This window comes from Penicillium daleae (genome assembly GCF_028827525.1).
Source record: "Penicillium daleae strain IBT 16125 chromosome Unknown utg000007l_segment0_segment0, whole genome shotgun sequence".
NCBI classification, from domain to species: Eukaryota; Fungi; Ascomycota; class Eurotiomycetes; order Eurotiales; family Aspergillaceae; genus Penicillium; species Penicillium daleae.
The window spans coordinates 3,801,262-3,817,695 of NW_026623155.1; the positions used below are offsets into that span (position 1 = coordinate 3,801,262).

At 53.0% G+C, this 16,434-nt stretch overlaps 5 protein-coding genes across 5 annotated transcripts; all 5 read left to right on the top strand.

The window, feature by feature from the left end:
* Positions 1-2,863: 2,863 nt before the first annotated feature.
* cyc8 (putative transcriptional corepressor Cyc8) lies at positions 2,864-5,842 on the top strand (the record flags this gene model as incomplete). The annotated part of the gene is made up of 6 exons (XM_056911942.1): positions 2,864-3,050; positions 3,128-3,414; positions 3,485-3,664; positions 3,732-3,824; positions 3,885-4,041; positions 4,101-5,842. The coding sequence occupies 6 exons, from the start codon at positions 2,864-2,866 to the stop codon at positions 5,840-5,842; spliced, it is 2,646 nt and encodes an 881-aa protein (XP_056764768.1).
* Positions 5,843-6,369: 527 nt separating this feature from the next.
* Positions 6,370-8,909, top strand: rpL3 (60S ribosomal protein uL3; the record flags this gene model as incomplete). Its single annotated transcript, XM_056911943.1, has 7 exons — positions 6,370-6,379; positions 7,293-7,335; positions 7,408-7,439; positions 7,548-7,605; positions 7,690-7,846; positions 7,914-8,587; positions 8,654-8,909. The coding sequence occupies 7 exons, from the start codon at positions 6,370-6,372 to the stop codon at positions 8,907-8,909; spliced, it is 1,230 nt and encodes a 409-aa protein (XP_056764769.1).
* Positions 8,910-9,603: 694 nt separating this feature from the next.
* Positions 9,604-10,334, top strand: N7458_008562 (uncharacterized protein; the record flags this gene model as incomplete). The annotated part of the gene is made up of 2 exons (XM_056911944.1): positions 9,604-9,844; positions 9,982-10,334. 2 exons carry the CDS (start codon positions 9,604-9,606, stop codon positions 10,332-10,334), a joined length of 594 nt encoding a protein of 197 aa, XP_056764770.1.
* Positions 10,335-11,846: 1,512 nt separating this feature from the next.
* On the top strand, positions 11,847-14,097 carry N7458_008563 (SKN1/KRE6 family beta-glucan synthesis-associated protein; the record flags this gene model as incomplete). The annotated part of the gene is made up of 6 exons (XM_056911945.1): positions 11,847-12,478; positions 12,543-12,720; positions 12,771-12,872; positions 12,927-13,446; positions 13,509-13,986; positions 14,046-14,097. 6 exons carry the CDS (start codon positions 11,847-11,849, stop codon positions 14,095-14,097), a joined length of 1,962 nt encoding a protein of 653 aa, XP_056764771.1.
* Positions 14,098-14,869: 772 nt separating this feature from the next.
* Positions 14,870-15,975, top strand: N7458_008564 (uncharacterized protein; the record flags this gene model as incomplete). The annotated part of the gene is made up of 3 exons (XM_056911946.1): positions 14,870-15,134; positions 15,256-15,503; positions 15,592-15,975. The coding sequence occupies 3 exons, from the start codon at positions 14,870-14,872 to the stop codon at positions 15,973-15,975; spliced, it is 897 nt and encodes a 298-aa protein (XP_056764772.1).
* Positions 15,976-16,434: the final 459 nt, after the last annotated feature.

Genomic DNA, 16,434 nt, shown 5'->3' on the forward strand with positions numbered 1-16,434 from the left:
ACCAGGCTCCACGGGGCCAGAGCACGGGTGGGAAGATACATAATCAAGATCGTCGTCGACTGGCATGCACTGGCATGCGGCAAAGGGGTGTGTGTGGCTGATGTGGCTGTGGAGGAGGGAGGTGAGACGGAGGGTATGGAAAAATAATAATGGGGGATATAAGAAAAAAGAAATAAGAAATAAGAAAGTACGATAAAGGAGCTATCTGTATGTAGGGTGTCATCACAATAGAAAACCAAGAATACGAGGGGCGACAGGCAGTCTCTCAGTCGTGTAGGAGGATTAAAGCAACCAACTAGAGACGAAGAATCCGGGAAATATAACTCCAGGCCCAAGAAATAAAAACGAAAAAAAATCACCAAAAATGCCAATTCAATTGTGGAGAGAAGCGAGACTGCTGCTAAACCGGTTAGGGTAAGTGACTGGGAGCGGGAACGACTGGAAGGTCATGACGGAAGGGGCGAATTGCACTAGCGGCTGGAGGCTGGAGGGGGCCATGGCTCTTTTGACTTTTGACTTCGGGTTGGGAGGGGGGCGCTTGTTCTGGCTGGACTGGCTGGGTTGTCGGGCTTAAAACGGGTGAGAGAGATGCCTGGTATGCAAGTCAAGGAACCCTGCAGGAGAGGGGGGGGGGTGCATCGGCCTGCCTATAGGAGGATGGGAATATAGGAAGGGAGGGCTAACAGCATATGTGTATGGAGTACGGAGTACTGTTAGTATAGTATAGAGAAAGAAGTTGGGTAGTGTGTATGATGGATGGAGTACATGGTATGTACTTTCTAAATGTACTCCATATATAGGTTAGTTATATATATCCACTGACATCCAAGTCCCGGGCTGTACCCCGGAGAAATTCAAGACATTCCATCTCCAACCAGCGCATTCAGACATGCAGTAGCTCAGATCAGATATATGGACAATACTAAGTATACTACTTTCCACATCGATCTCTGCTCGGCTGGATGTAAATATCATTATCAAATCCATCGATGATAGGGTCGCTCGACAGCCCTGCACGCTGCACCATTCCGGATTGGGAGATGAGCTGGCCATGCAGCGGAATAAAGGCGGAGGACAGACCTTCAGTAGAAGGTCAGAAGCAGGGCTGTGTCCACCACAGATACTTTGTACCGCGTCCCGCGTACGGTACATATGCAGCAGGCGGAGGATGGAGCAGTAGGAAGAGGAGGTGATGGTCTTGGAGCCGACCAGGGGTCAGGGATCGAGCTGGGGTGCCGCACGGTCCAACCGGGTCTGAGGGCGGTTACCACCAGTAGAGTCGCCAGTTGCCGGATGTAGGCTAAAAGTCGGAGTGGCACGGGGAACAGTTGCACTAGTCCTAATGAGGCACTAGTCTCTCGTCCCGGTCCTGAGGGAAGGGAGAAACTTAAGAAAGCCTCAGAGAGAAAAAAAAAAAAAAAAAAAAAAAAAAAAAAAAAAAGAGCCAAATGCCAAGAAAAGAGCCCAAAGTCTTAGTCAGTAGTTTAGTGGCCCCCAGCGACCACGGGGGGTATCCACCCCGAGGACCCACTAGGGCGCCACTCGGCCCAACCGGGGAGAGTTCGTGGTGAGTGAAGAATGAGGTGTTTCATCACGGGTTCAGAGAGGGATTACCGTATCGAGAGAGACGAGAAATCCGAGAGAGCAGAAATGCTATACTCTGGATATTTCATCGTGTATCAACTGTAGATAGGTGTAATATATTATCGTACTATATCGTAGCTATGTATAAGCTGGAAATCCCCAGTATAGTTACTTAGAGTCCATACAGTAGGAAGGTACCGTACCTTCTTGCTGGGCCCTACCAGGACAAGTGTGCATCCGCTGTCTGCTGTCGAGTGTCGACACCGCTGCTGGGTAAAGAAATGCATAATTCCAACTAAATTCAAGAACACCCAAAAAACCCCCCGAGAAAAATCCAACCGGAAAATCCAGACAATAACCGCCTCCAGATCCGGCCCCACCGCGCTAAGCCCGGGAGGGGGCCAACCCTGTTCTTTTCTGGCGTGGTGATGCTGGCGTTGCGCAGGACCCACTGACTCTGTCCTTTAGCGTCTGGTCCCGTTTCCCTCTTCCTCTCTGCTCCTCCACGACGGAGGACTGGACAGGAATAATCATCTGGAGGTACCTAGCTCCAGTCGTGCTACACCCCCCAGTCCCACACCTGTCCTTAGCCCAATGCAAACTCGTCAAACCCACAACCCAAACCCACTCCCCCCTCGGCCCAGTGGCCCTGCCTGTCTCCCTCTCCTCTTCTTCTCTGGTGACGGCCGCAGCCAGCTACACAACCACTAGCGCCGCTTGGCAAATTTCACACTTCCTGCCAGCCCCTCGACTCTTCCCTTCTCTCTTCTCGGGCTTCATCCTTTTCCCCTTCCCGCTTTCCGGCTTCCCCCTCCCCTTCCCCTGCATCCTCCTCCTCATCCCCCCCCCCCAATCTCATCCTTCCTCTCCAGCTATACTTCCATCTTCATCATCCACTCCTTTGCTCTTCCTCTCCTCTCGCTCTATCGCTGTATCCAGACTTCGGGGCCTTCCCCGTGTGCTCCCTGAACACCTCCACACGCGCCCATCTCGGCCCCTATCTTGGGTCGCGCATCTCAATCCAATTCGCACCCCCCATCGCTGGACTATCCATCCCCCGCCGGTCGGACATCGCGTGGGGTATCTTCTCTGCCGTCTTCGCGCGACATTTGAATCTGCGATTCATCACGCCCGGGCGCTTGCTCTCCACAGTTCAGCTCTCACCCGCCGCGGTCTCTTCATCCTCGGGTAGATTGCATCATCGTGTCGCAAAGGTCGCGGGACTCGTGGGTCGCATCACGGTGAACCACAATCTCATCACAGCCGATCCCGATCGATCATGTCGCATACGCAGCCCTCCCCTACCGCCGGTGTGGCTCAACACCACGCTGCCGCCATGGCCGCCCATGCCCAGGCCAATGGCCACATGCCTCCTGCCGCGATTCCCGCTCAAGGCCAAAAGGGAGTTTCTCTCACTACGGCTCAAAAGATCGCCGCTCTGAATGAGCAAGTGTGGCTCCAAATTGGTATGAAGAAGCTCCATCGGCGACGAACCAGAGGCATGGAACCTTGCAATTGGGTACTAACGGTGTGACTTCTACAGGCAGCTTGACCGAGTTGATGGGTGATCTGGATGGCGCAATGAACGCGTACGAACAAGCTCTGCGCCACAATCAATGGTCCATCCCCGCCATGAACGCCATCTCGTGCATCTTGCGTACCAAGGAACAGTTCCCCAAGGCCATCGAATACCTCCAGAATATCTTGAAGCTGGACCCCACCAGCGGCGAGACCTGGGGCAGCTTGGGTCACTGTCACTTGATGATGGATAACTTGCAAGAGGCCTACACCTCCTACCAGCAGGCTCTGTACCACCTGCGCGACCCCAAGGTGAGTGATGTTAGCCACGTGACGATGAGACTGGGAAAGGCACAAAGGCTCACATTCATTTTCCATCTAGGAACCTAAGCTGTGGTACGGTATTGGTATCCTGTACGATCGCTATGGATCCCTGGACCACGCCGAAGAGGCCTTTTCTCAGGTCATGCGCATGGCGCCCGAGTTTGAGAAGGCCAACGAGATTTACTTCCGTCTCGGCATAATATACAAGCAACAGCAGAAGTTCAACCAAAGTCTTGATGTACGTCAGCCATTGATATCGGTGATGTGGAGGTTGAAAGCTGACGCCTTTCCTTTTTGTTCCCCAGTGCTTCAAGTATATTGTCAACGACCCACCTCGTCCCCTCACCGAGGAGGACATCTGGTTCCAGGTCGGCCACGTCCACGAGCAGCAGAAGGATGTAAGTTTTCCAAACCCAATCCCGTTCTTCGCCGCGTCATACTCACCCTAGTTTTCTTAGTTCGATTCTGCCCAAGCTGCTTATCGGCGCGTTCTGGAACGTGACCCCAACCATGCCAAGGTTCTTCAGCAGCTTGGATGGCTTTACCACCAGCAGAGCAACAGCTATGCGAGTCAAGAAAAGGCCATTGAGTACCTGGAGAAGTCTGTCAGTGCTGGTAAGAATATCTCTGTACACCATACCATCTTAACGTTGGTCCTAACTCGCTCCTCCCAGACAACAACGACGCTCAAAGCTGGTACCTGCTCGGTCGCTGCTACATGTCTCAGGCTAAGTACCCAAAGGCATATGAAGCCTACCAGCAGGCCGTCTACCGCGATGGTCGCAACCCCACCTTCTGGTGCTCGATTGGTGTCCTCTACTACCAGATCAATCAGTACCGTGATGCCCTTGATGCTTACTCTCGTGCCATTCGCTTGAACCCATACATCTCCGAGGTCTGGTATGATCTGGGTACGCTGTATGAGTCGTGCAACAACCAGATTGCCGACGCTCTCGATGCTTACGGCCGGGCTGCGGATCTCGACCCATCCAACGTTCACATCAAGGCTCGTCTGCAACTTCTCCAGAGCCAGCTGTCTGGCTCTGCTCAGCAGAACAACGCCCCAGCTCCTCAGCCACAGGATGTTCACCCTCAGGCTTATCAGGCGCCCGGCGTCGGGGCTCCCCCTGCTCCTCAGTGGGGTGGTCCTGCCCCCGCTGCGGCCCCTGCTCCCGTCGGTCCTCCGCCTCAGGCCCCCGCTCCTCCTCGCCAGATTGACTGGAATCGCGGTGCCAATGATCTACACCCGCAACAGGCTACGACCCTGCCGCCTGCCAACGGCGTTGATCAGCGCGATGTCCTGCGTCCCGCTGGTGCTCCCCAGGCCAGCCCTCGCCAGGAGCCTGGTCGGGCATTCCCTGATCCCGCTCGTGCTGGCGCACCTCCTCGCTCGCCCAAGCTGGCTGGTCCAAATGCCTATCCCCCTCCGCCTCACACCCTGCCCCAGCTCGGAAACGCACCGGGCTCTGCTCATGAGCGTGCCCCCAGCGGCGGTAATGGACCCTTTGGCTCTGCTACTCGTGGACCTCTTCCTCCCGCACCCACTGGTGCTCCCGCTCCCGGAGCTCCTAACGGCGGTGCTGCTCCTGGTGCTCCTGCTCCTCCCTACGGACATCGCCCCTTCACTCCTCCCACCGAGATTCGCCCTATCCGCGATGAGCGTCCCTCCTCTCCTGGCTCGGGCTACCCTCACCAGCAGTACCACCACGGCCCGCTCGCCCCCACTCCTGGCGGTAGTACCACTGGTATCGCCTCCGGTGCTCCTGCCCCTGCATCAGCTGCGACTGCTGCTGAGGCCGCTGCTCTTGAGCGTGGCGAGGACCGTCCCCCGTCTGCCATGAAGCGTGCACGTGATTGGGAGGCCGAGGCCGGCCCCGTCAAGAAGCAGGCCAGTGATGAGACCCGGGCCCGCTTGGATGACCAGAACAGCCGTCGTCCGAGTCCCCCCGCTCGTCTGCCTTCTCCTGGCCAGATGCAGCGACGCAGTTCTTCCGAGGCTCGCCGCGAGGATGCTCGCCGTGCCAATGAGAACTACCACCCGTCGGAGGCGGCTCACCACCCTCCCACCCTGCCTTCCATTCAAAACATGCCTCCTCACGCCGCTGGTGGGCCCAGCCTTCCCCCCATGTCCGAGGGCGCTGCTCCTCCTCCTCCGAATGGCCCTCCCTCGGGTCCTCCTTCAGCCCACACCCCGGTCAAGGAGGAGGCTCCTCGCCCGGAGGCCCCCTCTTCGCTCGAGCCCGCGGCTCGCAAGATGGATGTCGATGAGGATTACGATGACGATGGAGACGACGAGAAGAAGGCCAGTGCTGCTGTCAAGGGCAGCCCCAACGGCAGCGCTGCGGGTACTGCGACCAACGGCAACGGAGTCAGCAACGGTCGCCAAGGCACCCCCTCAAAGACTGAGACTTCTTAAAAAGAATATCCCCCGCGTTATCTCTGAAGTAAATCACGAATGATTTTATGTCTCGTGTGTCTGCCTGTTTGCATACTGTCGAGTCCAATCTCAAATTTCTTCCACCCCCTTTTTCTTTCTCCCCCGTGTCCTTTCTATCACCCACTCTTACCCCCTCAGCCTCCCCCTCTTCCCGCGTCATGTACGGTATGAATGTCCTTTAACCCTTAACGTTGGTGGTCAAGACCATGTCGTTTCGGCTACACTCCCCAGACCCACTTGATGTTGGGCTGGGTGAGTCGACACCGGATGCGGTTGTGTGTCCTGTATCCGTTCTTTCTGCCTCTGATGATTTTTTTTTTATCTTTATTTGAAAGTGATCTTTTCTTTTAACTTTTTTTCCCTGTGAATTTTTCGATGCGAGGCATCTTGTGATAGGAAATCCAGCCGTTTTGTCATTGAAGGCTTGTTTTTCTAGTATTTTTGTTTGTAGGTTGTGGTATTGGGTAGATAAACGTGTTCGATCGGGTCCAGTCACGGTAGATATTATGGAACTAGGTTGATGTCCACAAGGTGGAACCTAGGTTCCGAGGTATAATGGACAGTATGACTTTAGATTAACATTGCAGCCTGCGAGTCAACCTGTCATCTCAATGGTCGAATAATACAACGGGAGGTTAAATCATTAGGTCGCGAGGTCCAAGGGCCCAGCACGCCCCTGAGAACACGGCGCGACTAATCAATTACTTCCAGTCTTGAGTATAGTTCGATTTCGCATTGTATATTGCTTTAGGTTGTACGAGAAGTTACCTAGAATAGAGCGTTGCGCAAAGTAAATATTGAGATGCCCCGGGAAAATGTACTCTACCCAAAGTCAGGGTCGGGAACCTACCAGTATTCGAAATATATTGCCGGACCCGCAGAGCCCAACTTCATTATTGCTCATTATGCGAGTATTCTAGAGCTAGCTCCAGGTTTGAAGCTCTGTCTCGAATGTACACAATCATCCAATTTTCTATATTTTCTAATGTCTGGGATGTGGACAGGCAAGAACAGCTTAGGGCAGTTGCAAGCTCTGACCAAGGACGTGACTGACACCTTCAGAGCGCAATGCCCTGGCAGACGGGAATAGGACTTTCTCTACCATATGGGAAGACAATTGACAATCCGATACATCAAGCATAACTAGTACATATGAAATGTTAACTTGACCCGCCAGTCTGCAGAACAAAATTGACGGCGTAGCTGGAGTATCTGAATATGCCTTCAATTCGACCAGCTGAGCGGAACAACCAATCAGGGGGGAACTCGGCTCATCCAAAAGTTAAAAGCCTAAAGCGTGCACGTGACACGTGACATAACCTATCATGTGACTCACGCAGGGAATAACTCAGCGGTGGGGTCGCTTACCTGCTGACTCAGCCCACAACTCGGCAAGCGCAAAATGCTTTCCACACTTTCAGATCGTCAGTTTCTCGACGTCCTCACCACGCTAACGACAACAGGGTCAAGATGTGAGTCGCACCTCGCCATGGCTACTCGATCACTGCACTGAATGCAATTGCTAATATCCCTTCTCATTTCAGGAGTCACCGGAAGTTCGAAGCCCCTCGCCACGGTTCGTGATCTCTCAAATACGCTGTCCTGCGGCGCCGAGTCGAAATTTCGACACGCAGGAAAAAATAACATAACCTCCTGTGCGATGATACTGATTCTCTCTCTACAGGCTCCCTGGCCTACCTGCCGCGCAAGCGCGCTGCCCGCCACCGCGGAAAGGTCAAGAGGTGCGTTTGAATTTCCTGAGATTGCGAAAATTTTCCTTGAATGTGTGGGGATCCGTGTGCTGAGACTTCATTTTCTGCGAATAGCTTCCCCAAGGATGACGCCAAGAAGCCCGTCCACCTGACTGCCTCCATGGGCTACAAGGCCGGTATGACCACCGTCGTCCGTGACCTTGACCGTCCCGGTGCCAAGATGCACAAGAAGGAGATCGTTGAGGCCGTTACCGTCATCGAGACCCCTCCTGTATGTTGGAACTCACCAGTCCTTTTCCTACCATTCTGGATCCCACTCTAACATTCTTACTATCTAGCTCGTTGCTGTTGGTGTTGTCGGTTACATCGAGACTCCCCGCGGTCTCCGCTCGCTCACCACCGTCTGGGCTGAGCACCTGAGCGACGAGGTCAAGCGTCGCTTCTACAAGAACTGGTACAAGTCCAAGAAGAAGGCCTTCACCAAGTACACCAAGCAGCACGCCGAGTCTTCCGGTGCCTCCGTCACCCGTGAGCTCGAGCGCATCAAGAAGTACTGCACTGTCGTCCGTGTCCTCGCCCACACCCAGATCCGCAAGACCCCCATCAAGCAGAAGAAGGCCCACCTTATGGAGATCCAGGTCAACGGCGGCTCCATTGCCGACAAGGTTGACTTTGCCCGCAACCTCTTCGAGAAGACCATCGACATCGACACCATCTTCGAGCAGGACGAGATGATTGACGTTATTGCCGTCACCAAGGGTCACGGTTTCCAGGGTGTCACCTCCCGTTGGGGTACCACCAAGCTGCCCCGCAAGACGCACAAGGGTCTCCGCAAGGTCGCTTGTATCGGTGCCTGGCACCCTAGCCACGTCCAGTGGACTGTTGCCCGTGCCGGTCAGATGGGTTACCACCACCGTACCTCTTGCAACCACAAGGTCTTCCGTATTGGCAAGGGTTCCGATGAGGGCAACGCCTCCACCGAGTTCGATATCTCCAAGAAGCAGATTACTCCGTATGTACACCTTGCATTGTCTTCACTTTCCCAAAAAAAAGCGTCTTACTAACATCTCTTTCACAGTCTTGGTGGCTTCGTTCACTACGGTGAGGTCAAGAACGACTTCGTCATGGTCAAGGGCTCCGTCCCCGGTGTCAAGAAGCGTGTCATGACCCTCCGCAAGACCCTGTACCCCCAGACCTCCCGCCGTGCCACCGAGAAGGTCGCCCTCAAGTGGATCGACACCTCCTCCGAGTTTGGTCACGGTGCTTTCCAGACCGCCGAGGAGAAGAAGGCCTTCATGGGTACCCTCAAGAAGGATCTTATCCAGACTGTTTAAGGTGTTTCGAGTCTATGTGGTTGGTGTCCGTGACGTATTTCAAGTTCAATAAAAAAGCGAACAATACCTTTATGATGCTATTTTGCTGTAAATGTAGAAATGTTCGTAGGATTGTAGATTTGGGCTTGCATTTGTTTATCTAGCGTAAAAAAAAAATAAAGAAATACATTTTCATGCTATGACGGTTGACTTAGTGGACATTCATTGTCTACAGTTATGAGTTGCTCAAAACTGTCGTAGCCGTCGGAACCCAACTCTTTCCAGATTTCCATTTTTCACTTTCTGTTCTAAGCCTTGACCACCTCAGTGGCCTACAAGCTTTTGGCTCATCAATTCCAGGTATTAACTTCCTCTGACTGGACTCCACAAACTGGGTTGTGCAGTCATGCGGCCGCCATCCAAGCTCCATTGCGTCATCCCACGTTCTTCCTCAGTTTCTCCCACTCCAACAACCACGAAGCTCTTTGCACGGTCTCCCCTGCCAACCTCTTCAGCCTATACCTCTTCGCTTCAAAACCATACTCAAACTCGTCAGCTCCATCGTCTAGTTTTCGGAACTTTCACCAGCTGCCACCCACGAAGGACCCTCCCAATCTCCACACCCAACGTCCGAAGCTCCCCCGCAGCTCAAAGCCCAAAGTCACCAACGACAGCTCTTTTCCAAACGACACCCTTCTCCACATCCTCGATCACCATGTCCTCAGACGACGCCTACATGTCCTTCCTGGACAAGGCCAACGCAGACCTCAACGCCGGCCGCCCTCAACAGCAAGGGGCCAGCGAGACCGCCCGCACCGAGACAGTGGACGCCAACACCCAGATCCCCGCGTCGCTGCAGTCGGTCGATGCGTATTACATTTCGGACGCAGACGAGCCTTTTGAGCCCGTCGCCCTACGGTGGGATGGCGCGTCCAAGGGAGATTGGCCTAGCGCAGGTACGTGATTCCTACATACTATGTGCTTCCCCCGAAGGCCCTGCGTTACCCGTGCCTTGCGCGGTCCCTGGACCCATGCATGACTGGGTGGATGGGACAAGGCCTGAGGGAATGAATCCCTTTTGCTATCTACCCAGCTACCCTACCCTTGATGGCGTGCGCTTTCCTGGATATTCGATGGATGCACTCTGACCCACCTTCGTACCATCCAGATCAATTCTCCCGCCTCATCTCCCCCTCTGTCGATCTCGCCGAGTCCATCTCAACCCTGAGCCCCTCCTCCTTCGATCCGAAGAATCAGTATGCATCCGTCCTGCGTGCCGTGCGTTCGGCGGCCGTGGAAAAGGATGGTGATGCCGACCAGTCCGGCGTCGACGTCAAGGTGTACCGGGTAGAACTGACTAGTACGAAATTGGAGTACTGGGTGTTAGCTTTGGATGTACCTGGCGGCCGGGTGGTTGGTCTGCGAGCCAAGGCTTTTGAGACGTAGAGTGAAATGGGTCAGTCAACTGGCTGTTTTTTTACCGTATGGGATTGTGGTCTGATGGGTGTTTTGCTGTCGGCACTTATGATGAATGATGCATGATGTATAGGTATAGCAGAGTTATTACCGAGTTGATTGGTTATGGTAATTGAAAAGGGATCTACTGGATAGCTAGAGTGTGCTTGATATATATCCCACTCTGCTGTTTATGGAGAAGCCAGGTTGACAACGTTTTGCCCGCGTGGCCATATATGCCCTTCTACTGTATCTACACTATGAGGGAATGTCCATCTGGAAAGAACTTGGGTACTTCATGCCTGGGATTTGAGCTTGCGTTAATATTCTTGTAACATCCTTGATTGAGGTGCTGACAGTTGCTCATTTGGGCATCGTGGCATTCCGTTACGACGGGAGGCGAAGAACAAGGGACGCGTGTTCGGGAATGGCCGCTGCCTTGGATCTGGGAGCCGCTGTGTAAATATCACAACTTTACTCATAGAAGTGAAATGGAGGGCTGTAGTTCAGTATGGTTCTAGTTAAAGTGATCCAGGTCGTTGGAAGTGGTAGAGGTAGTTCTTCCTAAGCAATACCCTAGATTGAAGCCTGCCTCAAGCCCGGAACAACTTTCTCTTGACTCTTCACTCTCTATGGCATTAACCGCGTATACTCTTCGAGAGCTTTCCGCCGTTGAATCGATCTGCACCCACAGAAGGAATAACGCCGATCGACAGATTCCTGGCTAGCATTCATGCCCGCCTCATTCCTCGCTGCCCTGGGAAGGGCATGCTCGGAATGTGCCTCGCCCTGGGAGCAGGCTTCACCCCCAAGAGCAGCAGCATCGAGCAACCAGCGCCCAACTATTCCAAGCTCACCATCAATTGCATAGATTTTGAGGCGGTAGAATCGACTTTTGTGATATTGGATGGTTCAGGAGCTTGAAGTTATTCAAACTACAATCACTGTGCCGTCCATTAGTTCGTCCAAGGACTGTACGCATACCACGGGTTGATCCCTTGGCCAGAAAGTCGGGCATTCCACTCCCCTCGTCCACCCAGACAAGAATCCCTCAGGAAGTGCAATCTAGGCTCGTCTTTTCTCTCGGCACTACTAGTGCTCGAAGTCTTTCTTTTTCTTCTCCGTCGTTGCCACGCTGTCTCCCGCTACGCTATACATCGTCTTCACCTGGGACATTGGATGCAGTCCAAGCGGTCCTGTCCACTCATTCGCCTCCATTGGACGTGGACTTGACGACTTTGCACAATTGAGCGCCTTTTCGATCTTTATCTTGCCAGTTTGGAGATCGTGGGAGAAGAAGGGGGAGAAACAACAGCATCGGGCACCGGGAAGAAGAGCAATTGGACTAGGCCAGCCGGTTGCAATTGTTCAGCACACCTCGAATACGACCCAGCTGTTCAGACTGGATGATCAACGTCTTGATTGTCAAGACGCACAACTAACGGACGACAACCGGATCAGACCCGGCTTTGAGAACACTGAACTCACAAGGACGCCGTTCAGATGTCGGACCAGGATTCTGAAACATCCAGCCCGAAGCAGGAGATGCCTCACATCCACCTGAACTCGGACCCTTTTCTCGAAACAAATGAGGACTATGCTCCACTGACAGGCCGGACTATTCCTCGACCCTTGACACCACAGGGTCCCGAGCCGCATGTGGCCGTCGGGGCCCAGGGCATGTCGCCGTACGGCGTTGCCCATGCCCCGGAGTCATCAGAGTTCCTACTGCCACCTAAGCTACGGCCCACGCCTCGAGATGATCAGGATCGGTCGAGATCGCCTGATCGCTGGTCTGCGCGGTCAGCGGCGCGGTCGAGTGTCAGCTCGATGAGTCGGGATAGTCGGTTTTATTTCAATCCGTTTGAGGATTACTCGCGGGCGCCGAGTCGGAATGAAAGCGATGAGTATGATGTTAACACGCAGACTGTGTCAGAAAAGTTTAATATCATGCCGACCGATGGGTTGTTGCTGTTTCCTGAGGATGTGGAGAAGGATGATTATCTGCATAATCCCGATCCGACGGATCAGGACCGGGATTGTGATGTTTGTAATCGTCGAGGTGTTTTGAATGTGGGTGGGTTGGTGCTGTTGACTGTGGGAATTTTGGTGCTCTTCATTGGGTACCCAGTCATGTAAGGACTTGAACATGTCATCTGGATTGTGAGAGTCTCAGGTTGCTAACCTAGGTGCTTATAGAACTTGGGTGGAGGGGATTTTGAAACCAGCTCAACTTTGCAGGGAAGGAGACTTTCTCTGTCTGGATGTTGGAGAGACGCCTTTGTTGAGTAATATTCGACGAGGATTGATTGATCCGGATACTCCTGAAGAAGCGATGACCAAGATGAACGCCGATGGGAAGGAATGGAAGCTGGTGGTAAGAGTGGATCAGTACCTCGATGAGTGGAAGTCTCTAATATGAAGCAGTTCTCGGACGAGTTCAATATGCCTGGTCGTACGTTCTACGATGACGATGATCCTTTCTTCCAAGCGGTGGACCTATGGTATGGTGTGACGATGGATAAAGAGGTTCGTTCACTCGACTTGAGCACCGAATGAATCAAGACTAATAACGCACCCTAGTGGTACGATCCCGATGCTGTCACTACAAACGAAGGCGTCATGGAAATCCGATTCGACAACTTCGAAAATCACGGCCTGCAATACCGATCTGGCATGATTCAAAGCTGGAACAAGCTTTGCTTTAAAGGTGGCCGTCTAGAAGCCAGTCTGTCTCTTCCTGGTGACGGACACATCCAGGGTTTCTGGCCTGGTTTCTGGGCTATGGGCAACTTGGGTCGCCCGGGTCATGCTGCGACGACTGATGGAATGTGGCCGTACAGCTACCATGATGGTTGTGATGCTGGAATCACTCCCAACCAGAGTTCTCCCGATGGCATCAACTTCCTCCCTGGTATGCGGCTTCCGGGCTGTGCTTGTCCTGGGTCCGATCATCCCAGCCCCGGCCATGCTCGTAGTGCTCCCGAAATCGATGTTATTGAAGGTAGTACTGGCCCATTGAATGGGGACGGCCCGTACATTGGAATGGCCTCGCAGTCTCTGCAAGCGGCACCTTTTGATATCTGGTATATGCCCGACTACGGTAGGCAGTCTCCTCCCAAAACTCCTTCATGTCAATCATTCTCTAACAATCCTCTCCCCTAGATTACACTGCCGTCTACGATCCACGTATCACACAAATAAATGCCTACCGCGGCGGTATCTACCAACAAGCCATGTCCGGTCTCACAAACCTAAACAGCCGCTGGTACAACGGCACAGAATACCAAATCTTCGCCTTCGAATACACCCCCGGAGCTACAGGAAATGTAACCTGGTTCGTCGGCGCCGACAAAACCTGGACCCTGGATGGGCGCGCCATCGGTCCGAACGGCAATATCGGTCAACGCATGATCCCGCTCGAACCGATGAGCTTGGTCATGAATCTGGGTATGGCGGATAACTTTGCGCCGCAGAATAAGAGTATCCGCCACTATATGCCTGCGTATCTGCGGATTGACTATGTTCGGATTTATCAGGATCCGGACGAGATTAGTGTTACGTGTGATCCGCCTGGGTTTGAAACGACGGGGTATATCGAGGCGCATCGCAAGGCGTATGATAATCATAATTTGACGTCTTGGTGAGTGACCCGACACGCTCTTTCTCTTTGGTCTTCACATTGCTAATAACTCTTTTCAGGGAGGATGCTGGCTACCCGTGGCCGCAGAATAGCTATATGCATGGCTGTTAAGTGTCTCCTTTTGGTAGGGCCGAGGTGGCTCTCCTGGTCGTTGAATTTGTTCCTTCGTCGTTTTAGCGGCATTGTGTTTTGGCGTTGCGGGGGTTGGGCATCTCATCTTCGTCCTTTTTGGGGTCATATCCGATACCTGATATTATACTTATTCATAGTATCTTTTCATTTTGTTTCAATGGAACTCCGTAATCCCACTTGCCGATGTATAGAATCGTAATTTAGCACATACATCGACTGGGCTGTTCGTACATGCTGACTCAGCATCCCCGCTTGCTTCGCCTGAGGCATCCACAAACAACCACCTCGTCTCTCCCTTGACGAGTTGATATCAAACCCAAGTGACTGTCAGCTAGTCTCAAAAAGCCCGTAGTTGATGCTCTCTGAATATTTGTAAGAAAGACTGAATTAGTCACATCAGACTAGCTAACGCTCACTGCAGATTCTGCTGCATCAAAACGCCTCCACCTTATCAAATCAATTGTACCAGCTCTCTCGATCAGCATTTGATGATTGAATCATCAAGCTGGAACTGTCTACCCGAGTCTTGAACTTGACACTCTGTGTGGTAGTCTCCGTCGTGTGATACCATCTATCTCCGTTTAGAACATCATATGGTCATCGCCCTCCACAAGCGTTCCACACGCATATCAACACTCAACACCTCCCTCGAACCAGCTTAGCCAACAGTGAAATTCTCCATCTTTGTGGCGGATACATCCCATCACTATCTCGCCATCTCTCAAACAATACTCCACCCTATCAATCAACCATGTCAAATGACGCACCGCCCCCAGGAGACACAACCCCACACCAAACAATCCACATGGACACCGACACAGCGTCCGACTCGGAGCCCCATCTCTCAGCCGGAGGCACCCATCTCAACACCTACATCTCAGTAGACACCGACTCCGAAGACGGCGGCATGCAACTCGAGCCTCCAGATGGCGAACTCATCCATTTCGCCGAAGACGATAGCGACCTTGAATTCGACGAGCGGATTATGGGCGTTGCCATGGAAGATGATAGAGATGGTAAGTCGTACTCGTCTAGCTATCCAAGCCCGCCATACTCTTCCCCTTCCCCCTTCCCCATATTATATCGGGTATAAACCGATGTGTACGCAGAAGAAGAGAAGAGAGCTGATAAAAGTAGAAAACGACTTCACAACCCGCGCTATAAACCCCCACTCCGCCGTTCCAAACGTACACAACACCCCCTCTCAACCAGGCAACAGAAATGACCATGACACCAGCCTGGAATTCCTTCCAACTCGGGATCGGTTTCCAGCGAGACCGCGCCGTCTCCGCACGAAGGGCCATCTTAGTGAAGAACAACATGCTGCGTTGGCGGTGTTGTCGAATTGGGAACTTCTTGTGACGCATGCGCTTAATTCGCATCGGGTGAGTTTATGACTGCCCTCTCTTTCTAGCCATGAAATACATCCTTGATGAACTGTTGGGATCTCCTGGTTAACATCCTCCTCGCCAGACGATCCCCCAAACCCGCCGCCGCTTCCAAGCCAAACTCCTCTCTGCCGACAACCCCTCCCTTGAAAACGAGCTCTACGCCTCACGCTTCGTCGTCCCAGCGTCCAAATCGGAATTCCTCCCGCCCGTGAATCACGCTTCCAGCTCGACGTCTAGTTCGTCGCGTGCGTACGAAACTGCCTCCGGCGCAGATAATACCACTGCGTTCTTGGTTCCGGGTTCGTATCGGGAGGTTGTGGATGGGGATGAGAGTTCTTGGTGGCCGCTTGGTAAGCCGCGGGTGAAGCGGAAGAGTGATCGGGGGGTTGGGGTGTTGGGACGGGGGAGGAGGGAGGGTTCTGCGAGTGGAGGGAGTGGGGGAGAGTTCGAGGGTGGGGAGTCGTAGGGGGAGTCGGGCACGGTCGAGGGGGCCTTGAGAGTGGTAGGTATAGATCGATGATGGAATCATGAAATGAATGAATGTGATGATTGGTGAATTGATTGTTTTTCCATTGGACTGTTGGTGACAGTCTTCCAGTAATGATATATGCTCGCTAACACAGAATAGAAAGAGTACTATACAGAAAACCAGACCCAACCTGACTTGAAACACCAGACCGGAGGAGTCGGGGACGAAGATCCCGACTACATAATGATAGGATGAAGAAAGAGGTGGTAAAAAGGGGTGGAAGGGCGGATGGTGAAATGGCAGTGAGGAATGGGTATCTCAGAAGGAGGGAATCCGACAAGCCAACAAGAGAATGACAGCTTCTCTGGCCTTTTTGGTTGTGACGGGGAAAGTGATCGCGGATGGCGGGCTCGTTTTTTTTTTCCTTTTGTCTGTTTTTTATTTCTTTCTTCTCGT